We start from the raw sequence: 15,291 nt of genomic DNA, 5'->3' as shown, positions 1-15,291 counted from the left end.
ATTAAAAAGTTTTCTTGACAAATGTATATTGTTTCAGAATGTGAATTCATCCATTTATTTTAAAATAGCAATTTATAAAACTTACTGGACACTAGTTGATGGTGATACTGTGGTGTACAACAACGAACATAATTAAAACACACAAGCAATAAATTAATCACACTAACTCACAGTGAGTCAAGATGCTCCCCTCCTCTGACAACAAATCCTGTCTGGACAAGAATACAAGCTAAACTCTTTCATTTTTTTTTATTAAAGGCAAACTTGGCCTCTGCTCCTACTAACATCCAAATGGAAAGAGAAGCTGGAGTATTACTGGGGATCCACAATAGGTCCGGCTTCCCATGTCTTATGCTAGCTTATTCCTTCAGCTGTCATTTTCCTGAGGTCAGGAAGTCTGTCCATTTTGCTCACCATCACACCCAGTGCCAACATGGCACTTGGAAGATATAATTGATTAACAGATATTTCTTGGGTGGATCAATATAATCCCAATCATACTGAACAAACCAGAATGTTGGCTTATAACGTTTACTGTGAGAAACCTTATTGTCCCCAGAGAAGTGGGAAACAGTGTGTGGGAGGCTGTGTTGAGGTCAGGCTAACCTGGGTTTAAATCTTGCCTCTTATTTTTCCACCTAATTAGATGGACATCTTAGAGATACATTCTGCATCTATGTAAATAATAAGATGTTCAGAGCTGTGACAATACATCACATTATTTATTTATTAATAAAGGACTGTTAAACAAATGTTGGTTCATTCATTCATGGATCACAAGGCAGCCATTAAAGCCATTCAATCCTTGGACTTCATCAGCGTCCTCTCTCTTTGGGGCTACCCTCAAATATCATAGCTTCATGTACCTTATGCACACAAGTGATCCCAAAATTCCTATCTTTATCCCTTTCGACTGCCTACTCAGTATCTCCAGGTAGGTATCTTGGAGGCACCTCAAACTGAATGTGCCCAAATCCTTGGATATTCATGTAGACATTATCATCCTTTCACTCTATTTCTCCCTCCCTTGGTCTGTCCCTCTTTCGCTCCTTCCCTTTGCCTTTCTCTTGCTCTTTTTCTCTTTTCCTCTTCCACTCTCTCTCTTCCCCTCTCCTGCTCCCCCCACCCTCACACATACACACGCAAACACACACACTTCATTCTCCTACGATCTTTCTTACCCTCGAGACGTTTCTACTCAAATGTCACAGAGCCCTTCCGTTGCCATACTACAGAAAGTAGAAACACCTCTGGCCATGTCTTTTCTCTCTTGATCTGCTTTCCCTTGTCTCCCATATGCTTATTACCACCTGCCATATCTGCTTGTTGGATACTGTCTGTCTCCGCCCATTGGAATGTTGCTTTGAGAAGGTCAGGGACTCTTGGTCCATTTTGTCCACTGCTGTATGTCTACAAAGCATATAGTGTGCTCTCAAATATTTGTTGAATAAATTAATTCAGAAGAATGAGGGTAAATGAAGGTAACTGCGAGGTGTTGTTTCTGCCCATCCAATAGGATGTGCAAAAAATTTTCATGTATGTTAACACTGTTGGAGTGGGTGTGAGGAAATTGGCTCTCATGTAATTCTGTGTGTCCTTAGGTAGGTCACATCCACTCTCTGAGCCTACCTTGTAGGAAAGAAAAAGCACAGAGCTTCTAACACAGTTAAGAGACTGAAGTAAAATAATGTTTGTGAAGGGCTTAGCATGGTGCCTGGCACATGGATACACTCAGTAATCAGTAGTTAGGATGATATTATAATTTCAATTTTTGTTTAATGAGTTTGGGAACAGAGAAAAGCATCAGTTGAGGAACTGTTCATTCGGAATCACCAACTTTGAAAGGTTCAGCCACTTTGGAAAACTGTCTAGCAGTTCCTCACATGATTAAACATAGAGTTACCATATGATCCAACCATTCTACTCCTGGGTATATACCCGCCAAAATGAAAATATTGGTTCACCCAAAAACTTGTACATGAATGTTTATAGCAAAATATTCATGAGAGCCAAAATGTGGAAACTACCAGAAAAAGTAGCAACAGATGAATGGATAAACAAAATGTGGTATATCCAAACAATGCAACATATTCAACCATAAAAAGGAATGAAATTAGTGATACATACTACAACACGGGTAAACCTTGAAAGCATGCTAAGATGAAAGAAGCCAGACACAAAAGGATGAATATCACAGGATTCCATGTACATGAAATTTCCAGATAAGGTAAATCTATAGAGACAGTCGATTAGTGGTGTCTTAGGACTGGAAGGAAGGGAGGAAAGAGAGGTGTTAAAGGGCACAGGTTTCTTTTGTAGGTGATGAAAATGTTCTAAATTGGCTGTGGTGATGATTACACATATCTTTATGTGGGTGTGTTATATGGTACGTGAAGTGCATTTCAATAAAATTATTTTTTAAAAAAAAAAACCTAGCTGATGTTAAATGATCAAAAAATGGGAAACTGTTATCTTCATAACTATTAAAAAGAAAGGAAGGAGGGAGGGAGGGAGGAAGAGAGAGAGAGAGAGAATGTTACTTTTGTCTCTGACTCAAATATGTGGCTTCGTCTTTGAGTTAAGGATTCTTTAGAGCAGTGTTTCACAGAGTGTCATCCTCAGCTGTAGCATCACCTGGGAGCTTGCTAGAAATGCAGATTCTAGAGTCGTCCTGCCCCCAGACCTGCTGAATGAGACACTCTGAGGTGGGGCCGAGCATCCTGACTTAACCAGTTTTCCAGGTGATTCTGATGTGCCCTTAGGTTGGAGACCCATTGACACAGAGGACTCACTTGGCTGACTCCATTCTGCATCCCTGAACCTAGCTGACTTCTTGATTCTGGGCAAGCACCAAACCTCATTTAAAAATGGGGTGTAACCCAAAGGGGCTAGTGACTCTGCCTGAGCACCTTCCTTGAAGCAGGCCCAGCCCCCACTCCCCAAATCTGTCTGGCTCCACAACCCATGAAAGTGCAATGGATTTTTACTGAGGATTTCAAGGGAGTCAGGAAAGGCAATTTATATCAGGTACTTTACGGAAACCTTATTAACCTTATAAAACTACAGCTTATGTCCCTGCTTTTCCCCTAAATTTCTTCACCAGCCACCAAGCCCATCATCTCCCCTAGCTCCCTGTCAACTGCCAGCAATCTTGTTCTCTACCTGTTCCTCCTCATCCCTCAAACCTGCCACCACTTCCTCTTCCCTCTCTCACATCTTTGCCCCAACACTTTCCATATTTCTTATCTTAGAAGGAGAAGTTCAGATCCCCTTTCTCTTCTTTCTTTAATTTGTATCCTTCGACCCATCATTTGGTTCAGTCGCCAAAAGCAAATCATAGGAGACTTCCAAAAATGTGAAGACTCGAAATGGAAAACCATTTCTCCAACAATGCTTTCCTTCCCTCAATATGATAAAATGAGAGAGGTGAAGTGTCCAAAGCATGGAACTTGGTGCTTGGTGCACAGCAGGCTCCAAATCTCTGTTGCTGTTTACGTCGTCACTGGGGCAGAGCAAGCGTCCCTCCCTCACACGCTGAGGACAAACTATGCACGTAGGCTCCCCAACACGGAGAGGGGTCCCTTCCTTCGTGACACAGCATCAAATTGGGGGAGGCCATGACCCCACTGAACTCAGGAGGAATGAGGGCCAAGCAGATTGGGGGAGAGGAGAGAAAACAAACATCTAGAATTTATAGAGCAGTCGCTGAGAGGGAAGGATGGGAAATGCACAGACAGGAATCATCACCAGTGCATCATGATTGTTCCCATTTTACAGACAATGGACTGAAGTGCCTCTGCCTGCCACATCCCCTGTCACAAAACCAGCCACTTCAGGAGCTTCGGAGAAAGAGCTTGCTGAGGAAGGTCTTCCTCATGGCATTCGTCAGCTCCTTGCTCCTGAGACTGAAGATGATGGGGCTGAGGAAGGGAGTGAGGACCGTGTAGGTGATGCCCATCAGCGTGTCTCCTTCCAGAGACTGGGGAATCTTGGGCTTGAGGTAGATGACGGAGGCGAAGCCATAGTGCACAACCACCACAGTGAGGTGGGACGCACAGGTGGAGAAGGCCTTGTGCCGGCCCTCAGCGGAGGGGATCCTCAAGATGGTGGCCACAATGAAGGCGTAAGAGAGGAGGATGAGGAGACAGCAGCCCAGCAGGGCCATGATACACACCAGGCCCACGCCCATGGCCACTGTGGAGACATTGACTCCACAGGCCAATTTCAAGAGAGGTGGCACATGGCAGAAGAAATGGCGGACCTCATTGGGTCCACAGAAGGTGAGCTGGAAAATGGCTGATGTCACCACCAGCCCCATGACCGAGCCTCCAACCCAGGACCAGGCCACCAGACAGGCACAGCCATGGGGGCTCATGAGCACGTTGTAGCGCAGGGGGTGGCAGATGCCCACGTAGCGGTCGTAGCCCATGACAGTGAGCAGGAAGGAGTGGGTGAAGCCGAACATGAAGGAGAAGAACATCTGGCTGGCACAGGCCATGAAGGAGATGGAGCGGTGGGTGGAGAACAGGTCGGCCAGCATGCGTGGGATGATGGTAAAAGTGTAGAGGATCTCAGAGATGGAGAGGGTGCAGAGGAAGAGGTACATGGGGGTGTGGAGGCTGCGCTCACTCCAGATGGTGGCCATGATGAGCACGTTCCCCAGCAGCATGAACAGGTACATGAGCAGGAAGAGCAGGAAGAACATCAGCTGGAGGTGGGGGAAGTTGGAGAAGCCGATGAGGATGAATTCAGTCACTGCTGAGAGGTTGGCTGCCTGCATGGAGGCTGTGCCTGAAGTGAGGTGTGACATGGAGAGCTCAGCTCCTGGGTGGAGGGCGGCCATCAGCTTCCACCACTGCTGGCCCTGCCCAAGGGGCTGCTGCTCCTGGTAAATGACAGGTGGCATTGCTGTAGTTCTTACTCTGTGCTTCTTGTGAGTTAGTCCTCTCCTAATGTAGTGGGGGAGGTGCTGTTTCTGTCACCTTGTCGTGAGTATTTTGAGAATACTCACTGAGAATGTCGGGGTGCAGAGAGGCCAAGCAGCTTGTTCAAGGTGAAGTTGTCAAAATGGCAGATCCAAAACCTGACCCCATGGCTGGCTGTCCCCAAAGACTCTACCCTTCTATCCCTCTAGGTTGCTTCCCCAAAATGAAATTTCCTTCACCAGAGCTTCCAGCCATTGCTCCTCTGCCCTCCTGCTCCCATCTGATATGTCCTGTTGTCCCCAGAGCTTCAGATACCACAATATGTCCTTATCCCAGGTCTGTAAATCCCTGGACCTGTGTGCATCGTTAACTTAACCTGCATCAACCAGATTCTTCCTCTGGAGTTGTGCAATGAATCAGAGGCAGGAGACCGCGTAGCAGTAATGTCCTGGTTGTTTCCCAGCTATCCTGAGGTGCATCTGCACCTTCTGGGGCAATGCAACATAACTGTCCAACCAAAAGTTGTGAGGAGACAGATGATCTGAGTTAGAACCCCTGCTCTACCTGTGGTGTAAACTTGAGCAAGTTTCTTTGCCTCTGTGTACCTCCATTTCCCCCTACCTAGCCTAAATAGTTATTGTGATAATTAAGTGAGTTCTTCTTGGACTGTTACCTGGAAAACAGTAGGTGCTACCTGTGATAATTAAATCAACACGCGAGCAAATGTGCATGGTCTGTACTCAGTAAATAAGTTCAATTCAATGGGTGTCCAATGACTCTTTATGAATAACTTAAGCATTTTTAAATAGGCTATGTCAAGTTTAAAAGGCAGTAAGCCACTAATCTGCTTTCTATCTGTATGGACTTGTCTGCTCTGGACAAGTCGTCTAAGTGGACTCATACACCGTGTGGCCTTTGGGATCTGGCTTCTTTCACTCAGCATCACATTTACGAGGTTCATCCATGTTGTAGCATATGTCAATATTTCATTCCTTTTTATAGCTGAACAGTATTCATTGTGTGGACAGACCACATTTTGTTGATCTGTTCACCCACTGATAGACATTTAGGTTGTTTTTCACTCTTGTGAATAGAGCTGCTGTGAACATATCATGTAGGAGTTTAAGGCATTTCAGTGGTTGCCAGGGGCTGGGGGTGAGGCAGAAGGGGTAGTAAACGTAATGGGTTTCGGGTCTCCTTTTGGGGTGGTGAGAACGTTCTGGAGCTAGATAGAAGTGGTGGTTGCACAACATGTGAAAGTACTTAATGCCACCAAATTGTATGCTATAAAATGGCTAAAATGGTAAATTTTATGTTATGTGTATTTTATCACAATAAAAAAACAGGAAAAGTAGTAAGTGCCCTCTTAAGTGAGCTCATGTCCTAGATCAATTCCTGACAGGCGGAGAAAAAGACACAGTGGGAGAACCAGACACTCGGAGAACCAGCGGCTGCATTCCCCAAATATCACCATTTCCCAGAGTTACTTGGCCTCCCTCCCTTGGCGTCACTTGTGTTTTTCCCTCACTTCTAGTCAGCATCTGCCCGTAGGTCCCAAGAATGATAGTGAATGATAGCTCCAAAAGCCCCACTCAGCCCCGGTACGCTGAGATCCTGGAGAATATGAGTCAAAGTCAATGACTTGGAAACAAGAGCCTCCAAGAAGAGGCTGAATGGGTAAGACCAGTATCCTGCGGGCTGTGCTCTCAGCTTCCACTAGCTCTCCAAAGTCTAGTGCAAAGTTTAGCAACTTTGGGGGCCACATCTTTTTTGTTGTTGTGTTTATAGGGAGTCAAGCTGTTCACTGTATCCCCCAACTGTGAGCCAATGATCTAGAGAGTAAAAGTTGCAATTCCTTAGCCATTCCTCTGCCTGAATATCAGTGCCTCCTTTCCTCCAACCAGCAAATGCCTGTTTATCTTTAAGACTCAGCCTTCTTGGACATCTTTTCCCAAAACAGATTTAGTCACTTGTTCCCATGTGCTCCAAAATAACAATGCCTGACTGGGTTTAAAAGTTCTTTATCTTACTTTTTCATGATCTTCATTATACTGGTCATGTTGGAGATGCAGCTGTCTCTGGCACTGGATTTTGAGTTCTTGATGAGAATAGCCACCCTCTATTGGACATGGCACCTGTGTTCACATGTTTCTTATTAAGTGTTTACCCCAATATTATGAGGCATCTGCTATGATATCCGTTTTACAGAAGTGGCAGCTGCTTCTGCCACAGAAGACACATTATTTGCCAAAGGGACCATGGCTTCTGGGTGCAATAACCAGGATCTGAACCTACATCTGAATGTTCTCAAACCCTGTCTTTACTTAATCTCTCTGTTACACTCACCACTTACTGGTGGCTGTTAATGAATGTCAGGGCCAATCCCAGGACCGGGGAGATGTCAGCTTCACCATAGCAGCCCATTCACACACTCCTCCTTGTATTAATTAAGATCACAAAAGCCATAGCCATCAAGAAAGAAAGAGGAACTGTAAGAAGACAAGAGCTCACCATGTCCTGGGGAAGTGGCCCAGGGCTGCATATATACCTTCTTGGGTGATCGGGATGCAGAATGCAGCTAAGAGGGGTGTCTGTTCATTCTGAAAGAAGCAAAGCTCTGTGACAGTAAAAGATTGGTGGTTGCCAGGGGCTCAGAGGGAGAGAGGAATGGATGAATAGGTGGACCTAGGCCTTTTTTTTTAAGTAGTGAAACTACTCTGTATGATGCTGTATGGCGAATATATGACATTCTGCATTTGTCAAAACTCATAGGAGATACAGCACCAAGAGTGAACCCTAATGTAAACTGTGGGCTTTAGTTAATAATAATGTGTCATTATTGGTTCAGCAACTGTAACACAGTTACCTCTCTAATGTAGGATGTTGACAATAGGGGAAGTTGAGGTCAAGGAGAGAGGGTATCAAATTTCTGTATTATCTGCTCAATTTTCTGTAAACCTAAAACTACTCTTAAAGATAAAATCTATTAATTTTTTTAAAAAGTAAGACAAAAAAAAAACCGAAACAAAACATAGAACCATGGTGGGCATGGAACCAGGACAGCAGAAAGGTAGGCAGAAGTCTCCTGGCAATGTTCCGCCAGGTGAACACCTAGTGTGTTCCTCTGTAAAGAAACTGAACGGCCCTAGAGAGAGTGTGTGACCTGGTTATCTGGCACTTAGAGGAACCCACGGTGGGGCCAGCTCCCTACCCGGGAACTCAGGGCCCAAGCCATTCTGTGGATAGGTTATGTCTGCATATATTCCGAGTGGAGAGTTTCCCAGCGTCAGCATTAGGGACAATTGGGGATGGATCTTTCCTTGTGTTGGGGCTGTCTTGTGCATTGTAAGGTATAGAGCAGCATCCTGGCATCCCTTGATACCAGTTGCATTTTCTCAGTTGTGACAATCAAAAGTGTCCTCACACATTGTCTAATGTCCCCTAGGGAGCAGAACTGCCCCGGCTGAGAACCGCAGATGAGCTCTGTGTGGTCTCCATCTTGCCTTACCTGTCTGCCCCCATCCTGGCTCTCTCTCCTCAGTGAAGCTGGGTTAGTTTCCCTCTCTGCATCCTCCCTCTCATCTTGCCACTTACTCCCTCCCTTTTCTCTCCCTCTTTTGTCCTTGACTTCTTACCATCACCACACCTGTCGGTCTGGTGCCTTCCTGATATTTTCCATCCCCCTGGGGTGGGTGGGTGACTGAGCCTCTCAACCCTGAATCTGCTTGTCTATCTCTTTCCTCTGCCTCTCCACATCCTTTTCACCATTGGTTCCTGGCCAGAACAGAGAGGGGAAAGAGGTTAAAATTCAGGCAGGTGCTCTGGGTAACTTTAAGTGGCAGCTCTTTTCTCTCTGCATCTCAGTTTTCTCAGCTCTCCAATGAATCTACCTCTTAGGTAAAGCGAGTTCCAAAAAGGGTAATGCCAGCAAAGCAATCATCCCATTACCTTGAAGCTAAGAACTGGAGCCCTGCTTCCCTCACCCCCAGACTCAAATTGCACAAAGAGTTGTGTGAACAGGGTGGCTTCTCCTAGTCTGGCAAATGCTAGTTCCCCAGGACTCTCCTGGTCAAGTGGAAGAGAGGGATGATGACTCACCTGGGGCTCCAGGCTCTGCACCTCCTTCTGCCTCACTCCAGTTGGAGGTCCTGGTTTGATGTTTCCTTGCAGGTGGAGGCTGCAAGGCAATGAGCCTGCCACCCTGAGTGTGCCAGCCATGTGGGGGCCTTTGCCTGTGCTAGACCTCCATTATTTATGCTGCCTCTGCTTTCCTGCCTGCTGCCTTCTCTCACTGCAGTCCTTCTGCCTCTGCCTCTGCTACAGGGATGCGGGGACCCCTGGGGACACTTCAAGGCATTGGGCAACCTCAGGGAGAATCTGTCCTCACTTTCCCTCCCTCCCTGCCTGCCAGGGCTGAGTCAATTACCTGAGCTTCCCAGGGACTGGAGCAGAGTCTAATGCTTAGCAAATCTGGGATTTGGGGCCCTGGTTCCTGACATCAGCAGGAAAGCAGTCCTGCCATTGGCCACTGGGGCTGACAAGGCTGCGCAACTTGCCTGTCCACCTTCTTTCTTCCCCGTTCAGGTCATTTGCCTAATTCAATATCTTTAAACTTTTTTAAAATCAGCACACATATATTTGTTTTTTCTTATTAAATAATTGAAATTCTACCAATCAGGATAAAAGCTATGTGTTGACCAGCCATGCTAGCATGATGGTGAATCTGATGGACATCGTTGCAGACCATTGTACGCATGGGGCAAGTGAACAAACACATAAAATAAGAGTACTGTTTTGGGGGTTGGTTGTGCTTTTTTGTGGGTTTGTTTTATTTTTGAGATGAAATTCATATAACATAAAATTAAGCACTTTAAAGTGAACGATTCAGAGGCATTTAGCACATTCACAATGTTGCTCAACCACCATCTTTATCTAAGTCTAGAACATTTTAATCATCCCCCACAAAATGGGAGATCTCATCTCATTAGCAGTCCTCCCTCCAACCCCAGCTTTAGATTAGTGGCAAGCATGAATCTGCTTTTTGTTCCTACAGATTCGCCTGATCTGGACATCTCATATAAATGGAATCATACAAAATGTAGCCTATGGGGTCTGGCTTTTTTCACTCAGCATAATATTTTTGAGATTCATCTGTCATATAGCATGCTTCCTTTTGATAGCTGAGAATATTCCACTGAATGGATAGACCACTTTTGTTTACTCGTTCACTCATTGATGAGCATTTAGATTGTTTTCATCTTTTGGCTATGTGAATAGTGCTGCTATGAATATTTGCATACAAAGATTGGATTGAATTCCTTTCAATCCTTTCAATTCACCTGAGTGAAATTGCTGGGTCATATAGTAATTCTATCTTCAATTTTTTGATGAACCACCAAACTGTTTTCCATACTTTGTGTTTTAACACAGATCTGATTGTCCTGTAGGTACCTTTCTGCAACTTGGCTTTTTCACTCATAATTTTGGAGTGATATTCATGTTGGTTTATACAGACTAAAGGTTCTCAGCCTTGGCGGTGTTGACTTTTGGGGTTGGATCGTCCTTTGTGGTGGGGGCTGTCTGAACATTGCTGGATGTCTAACAGCATCCCAGATCTCAACTACTAGATGCCAGTAGGCTCCCCACACCAGCCATGACATCAAAGTCTCCAGACATAGCCAAATGTCCCTTCTGGGGCAAAATCACATCTAGGTTTCTAACCACATAGAAACATCTCATTGTTATAAAATCAATTTAATATTCAAATTTATAAATATATATAGTGTACATTTAACTGTTAGACATCTCAGTTTGCATCCAATTTTTCTCCATTATTAGGAATAATACAATACATATCCTTGTATGTTTTCTACTACAAACAGGCACTATCTGATTCAAACACAAAATGAGTAGTGAGATGAACAGGTTGTAAGAAATGTGAATCTTAACTATAACGAGAATTGTCAAATTCAACCCCCAAGTAGCTGGGCGCTCTCAGCACTTGTGTGTCAGGAGATCTGTTTCCCCACGCCCTCATGAGCACTTGACAGTGTGAAACTTAATTTTGCCAACATGGTTGCCGAGTGGTTTCCCACTGTCCTTTAAGTTGCATTTCCCTAATTACTAGTGGGATTGGAAAATCTCTATTGTTCATTTGCCATATGGGTTGCCTTTTTGATATGCCCATTTAAAGCCATTGCTCATTTTTTTAAGATTCTTTTGTTCTTACTGCTTTGCAGGCATGTTATTAGAGGTTCTAAATACTAATTTAGCCTACCAGTCTTTTTGCTTTGCCTTCTCTTTCTTGTGCCTTAATACTGTTTCTACCAGAAACATTCCTTTTGGTTTCTTCTAAAGAATTTATATTACAGGTTTAGTGGTGAAAACTAGAGCATATGGGTCCACTGCCTGTTTTTATGAATAAAGTTTTATTGGAACACAGTCATGCCTGTGTGACATATTGTCTATGGCTGTTTTTGTGCTACAATGGCAGAGTTGCATAATTGCGGCAGAGATAGCGTGACCTGCAAATTTGAAAATATTTACCAGCTGGGCATTTACACAAGTTTGCCAAACTCTCAAATATTAATCTACAAAAAGCATTGTGCAAATATTTCAGGTTGGGTTTCAACTCATTTTTCTAAGACTTAATTTTTTTTAGAGAACATCAAAATAGCCAACAGGCACATAAGAAGATGCTCAGCATCACTAATCATCAGGGAAATGTAAATCAAAACCACAAGGTAATAACACCTCACATCTGTTAGAACTGCCATCATCAAGAAGACAAGAGGTAACAGACACTGGCAAGGATGCGGTGAAAGGGGCCCTTACACACTGTTGATGGGAATGTAAATTGGTCCAATCACTGTGGAAAACAACATGGAGATTCCTCAGAAGATTATAAATAGATCAGTACAATCCAGCAGTTCCACTTTTGGGTGTATACTCAGAGGAAATGAAAACAGAATTTCAATATATATATAAACTCCCATGTTTATTGCAGCATTATTCATTATAGCCAAGATACAGAAATAATCTAAGTGCACATCAATGGATGAATAGATTAAAAAGATGTGATATATATTTATAATTGCAGACATATATATATATACATATATATATAAAATGCTGTCATGATAAAGGTGGATAGCCTGTCATTTGCATCAACATGGATGCAACTTGAGCACATTTTGCTAAGTGGGATAAGTCAGAAAGAGAAAGGCAAGTACCATGTGATATCACTTGTATGTGGAATCTAAAAAAGTTAAACTGGTGAAATATAGAATGGTAGTTACCAGGGGATGGGGAGCAGGGTGACAAGATTGATTGATGTTGTTTAAGGGTACAAACTTGCATTGAGTGGTAAATAAGCCATGGAGAGCTAATGCACAGTTTAATTAACATAGACAACAATATTGTACTACAATCCTCCAACTTGCTGAAAGACTAAAACTGAATTATCCCACCCAGTAAAAAGAAAGAACAAGTATGTCATGTGATAGAGGTGCTAAATATCACTACAATGGAAATCATATTATACTGTATAAATGTATTGGATTAATGCTTGTACACCTTAAAGTTACTCAAGGTTATATGTAAATATATTCAATAAAAATAAATTACATGAATAATAACAGTTTTGTTTCTCCCTTTAAAATAAAAAAGAAAAACCAGTGTGAGTTCTAACTTTGGAAAGCATTAGTTTCTTACAAAATCAATTGGGTCTAAAAAGAGTCTTCAAAGAGGCTTAGCAAAGGGATTCCTACTGAGAAGTCTCCTGAGGGCACCCTTCAGATCTCGGTTCCGCAGGCTGTAGATGAAGGGGTTCAGCATGGGGGTGACCATGGTGTACATCACTGTGGCGGCCATGTCCTTCTGAGTGGTGTGTGTGGATGCAGGGTTGAAGTAGACTCCAATGATAGTCCCATAGAACAGAGAGACAACACAAAGGTGAGAGCCACAGGTGGAGAACGCTTTCCACCTGCCCTGGGCAGAGGGCACCTTCCACACAGCCACAGCAATAGGTGTGTAAGAGGCCATGATGTACACAAAAGGGATCAGAACTACTGAGCCCCCAAGGACCAACACCAGCATCTCATTGACTTGAGTATCTGAGCAGGAGAGCTTGATCAAGGCATTGAGGTCACAGAGGAAGTGTGGGATCCTATTGGTGCAAAAGGACAAGCGGGTCATCAGGATAGTGTGGACCATGGAGACGAGGTTGGCTGAGATCCAGGGTATCAGCACCAGCGAGGCACACCGAAGGATGCTCATGATTGTCACGTAGTGCAGTGGGCAGCAGATGGCCAGGTAGCGGTCATAAGCCATGGCTGATAGAAGGATGCTGTCAGCTGCCCCAAAGGCAATGAAGAAATACATCTGAGCCAGGCAAGCTGAGAAGGAGATGGTGGTGTTCCCGCACAGGTGGTTTACCAGCATCTTGGGGATGGTGGTGGATGTAAAGCAGATGTCGAGAAGAGACAAGTTGCTGAGGAAGAAGTACATGGGGCTGTGGAGGTGAGGGTCCCTGACGATGGCCAGGATGGTGAGCAGATTCCCTGTGCACCCAATTAGATACAGGCCGAAGGATAAACCAAAGAGTATCTGCCTGTGCAGTGGTTGCTCAGAGAGGCCGAGAAGGATGAATTCAGAGACTTGGGTGTGATTGCCCATGGCCAGGCCGTTCTAAGGGCAGAAACAGGGGTGTCAACAGTGGGTGGATTCCTGGGGTCAAAACAAGTCACTTCCTTGAAGATGCATCTCACATAACCATGCTGAGCCTCAGTTTCCTCATCTGTACATGGGGTTAATACTTCTAGGATTTGATTTTTTTAAATAAAAATAAATAATAAAAAGTGATTAAAGACAAGAACTCTGATGACAGACAGCCTGAGTTTAAATCCAGCTCTGCCACTTATTAATTAGCTGTGTGATTTGGCCAAGATACTTAACCTTCTGTGCCTTAGTTTACTTATCTATTAATTAAAAATAATAATAGTACCTGCTCCATAGAGTAGTTGTGAAGATGTGATGGATTAATATGTAAAAGGCTGAACCTTATGTATATTTCTGAGAGATTAAATCTCTTAGCAGTTGAGAACAAGGGCTGGTCAGACAGACCCTGTTTGAATGATATCTCTGACCTTTATTAGCTTTGTGAGCCACTGACCAAAACTCCCAAAGCCTCAGTTTCCTGGTACGATTAATTAGACAATAGTTTGGAGCTCTATAAAGGAAACTTTAAAAAAGGACTGTTTTTACAATGGCAGGTATCTTTTACATCAGTCCCCTTGTGGGGCTGTGGCAGCACGTACAGATTAAATACTGAGATCAACAATCTTAATACGTCCACAAATTCTGGCCCTATGTCTTAGCTGAGGCTTGTGTTATCCTGAGCCTGGCCTCCACTGGGCAGCCCACTGCCTCATATCCATCAATTTAGGCTAAATCATGGTGCAGTAATGTATACGCCCAAATCTCGGTGGCTGGCAGCAATGAAAGCTTGTTTCTCACTCAGGCTACATGTCCATCACAGGTTTGCTATGGCTGGGCTGCATAATGACCACACTCCAGGACTCAGGAAGTTCCATAAATCTTTGTCTGGGATATTGCCAGTTATTGCAGCAGCAGGAAAGGTGAATTGTATGCCGGCTCCTAAGGGCTGCCTCTCCCTCCACTCACAATTCAGCAGCCAAACCTGGTATCGAGGGGCTTGGACAGATAGAAATCTCTCCGAGCAGTAAATATCTGTGGAAAATAATAGACTCTCCAAAGTTTCCACTCACCTTTCTCGTCTACTGAAGGCTGAGGAGAAAGAGTGCATGTGTTTCTCTGTGAGACAATCTGCCTGTTTTTGTATCTCTGGACCCCCATGCTCAGAACCCAGGAATGCTGTTTACCCTACAGTCCACTCATGGTATGCCACCATTTGCTCAGTGTACACCTGAGGTGTGAAATATTAGATGGCAGGTGTCTTGAAGCATCTTTCATTCAATGGCTCTGAAATTCTGGCTCTAGCACCCACCCTCTCCAGTCTTCTACTTGACTATCTTGTTGCTTCCCAGACATCACTTCCAGAACCCGCCCCAGGCACTCCAGTCTCACGAAGTCCAAAAGAGGTGTCCTCCACCAGGGTTGCTGATGTTGGTCATGGGAATCAAGCACTGCACAATTCCTTGGAGCACACAACTGGCACAACCCCAGCCAGCACCACCAAGACAAAGACTAGGCATTGCCCTCAACTCCTCCCTTACCTCTCATATCTCATCAATTCCTAATTCATGCATTTTCAGCATTGTCTTCACCTCTTGGACAGAAGGATCATTCATCTCCAGAATGAGTACACTAATCCAGGCCACCATCT

The 15,291-nt window shown here is 44.2% G+C and overlaps 2 protein-coding genes across 2 annotated transcripts; both read right to left on the bottom strand.

Moving 5' to 3' along the window:
* Positions 1 to 3,832: 3,832 nt before the first annotated feature.
* Positions 3,833 to 4,780, bottom strand: LOC105074536 (olfactory receptor 10H1-like). The gene has a single exon (XM_010962107.2). The coding sequence runs from the start codon at positions 4,778 to 4,780 to the stop codon at positions 3,833 to 3,835; it is 948 nt and encodes a 315-aa protein (XP_010960409.2).
* Positions 4,781 to 12,665: 7,885 nt separating this feature from the next.
* LOC105074556 (olfactory receptor 1M1-like) lies at positions 12,666 to 13,601 on the bottom strand. Its single transcript, XM_010962134.3, has one exon. The coding sequence runs from the start codon at positions 13,599 to 13,601 to the stop codon at positions 12,666 to 12,668; it is 936 nt and encodes a 311-aa protein (XP_010960436.3).
* Positions 13,602 to 15,291: the final 1,690 nt, after the last annotated feature.

Source organism: Camelus bactrianus, chromosome 22 (genome assembly GCF_048773025.1).
Source record: "Camelus bactrianus isolate YW-2024 breed Bactrian camel chromosome 22, ASM4877302v1, whole genome shotgun sequence".
Lineage (NCBI taxonomy): Eukaryota > Metazoa > Chordata > Mammalia > Artiodactyla > Camelidae > Camelus > Camelus bactrianus.
This window is presented reverse-complemented; position numbering and strand designations above follow the sequence as displayed.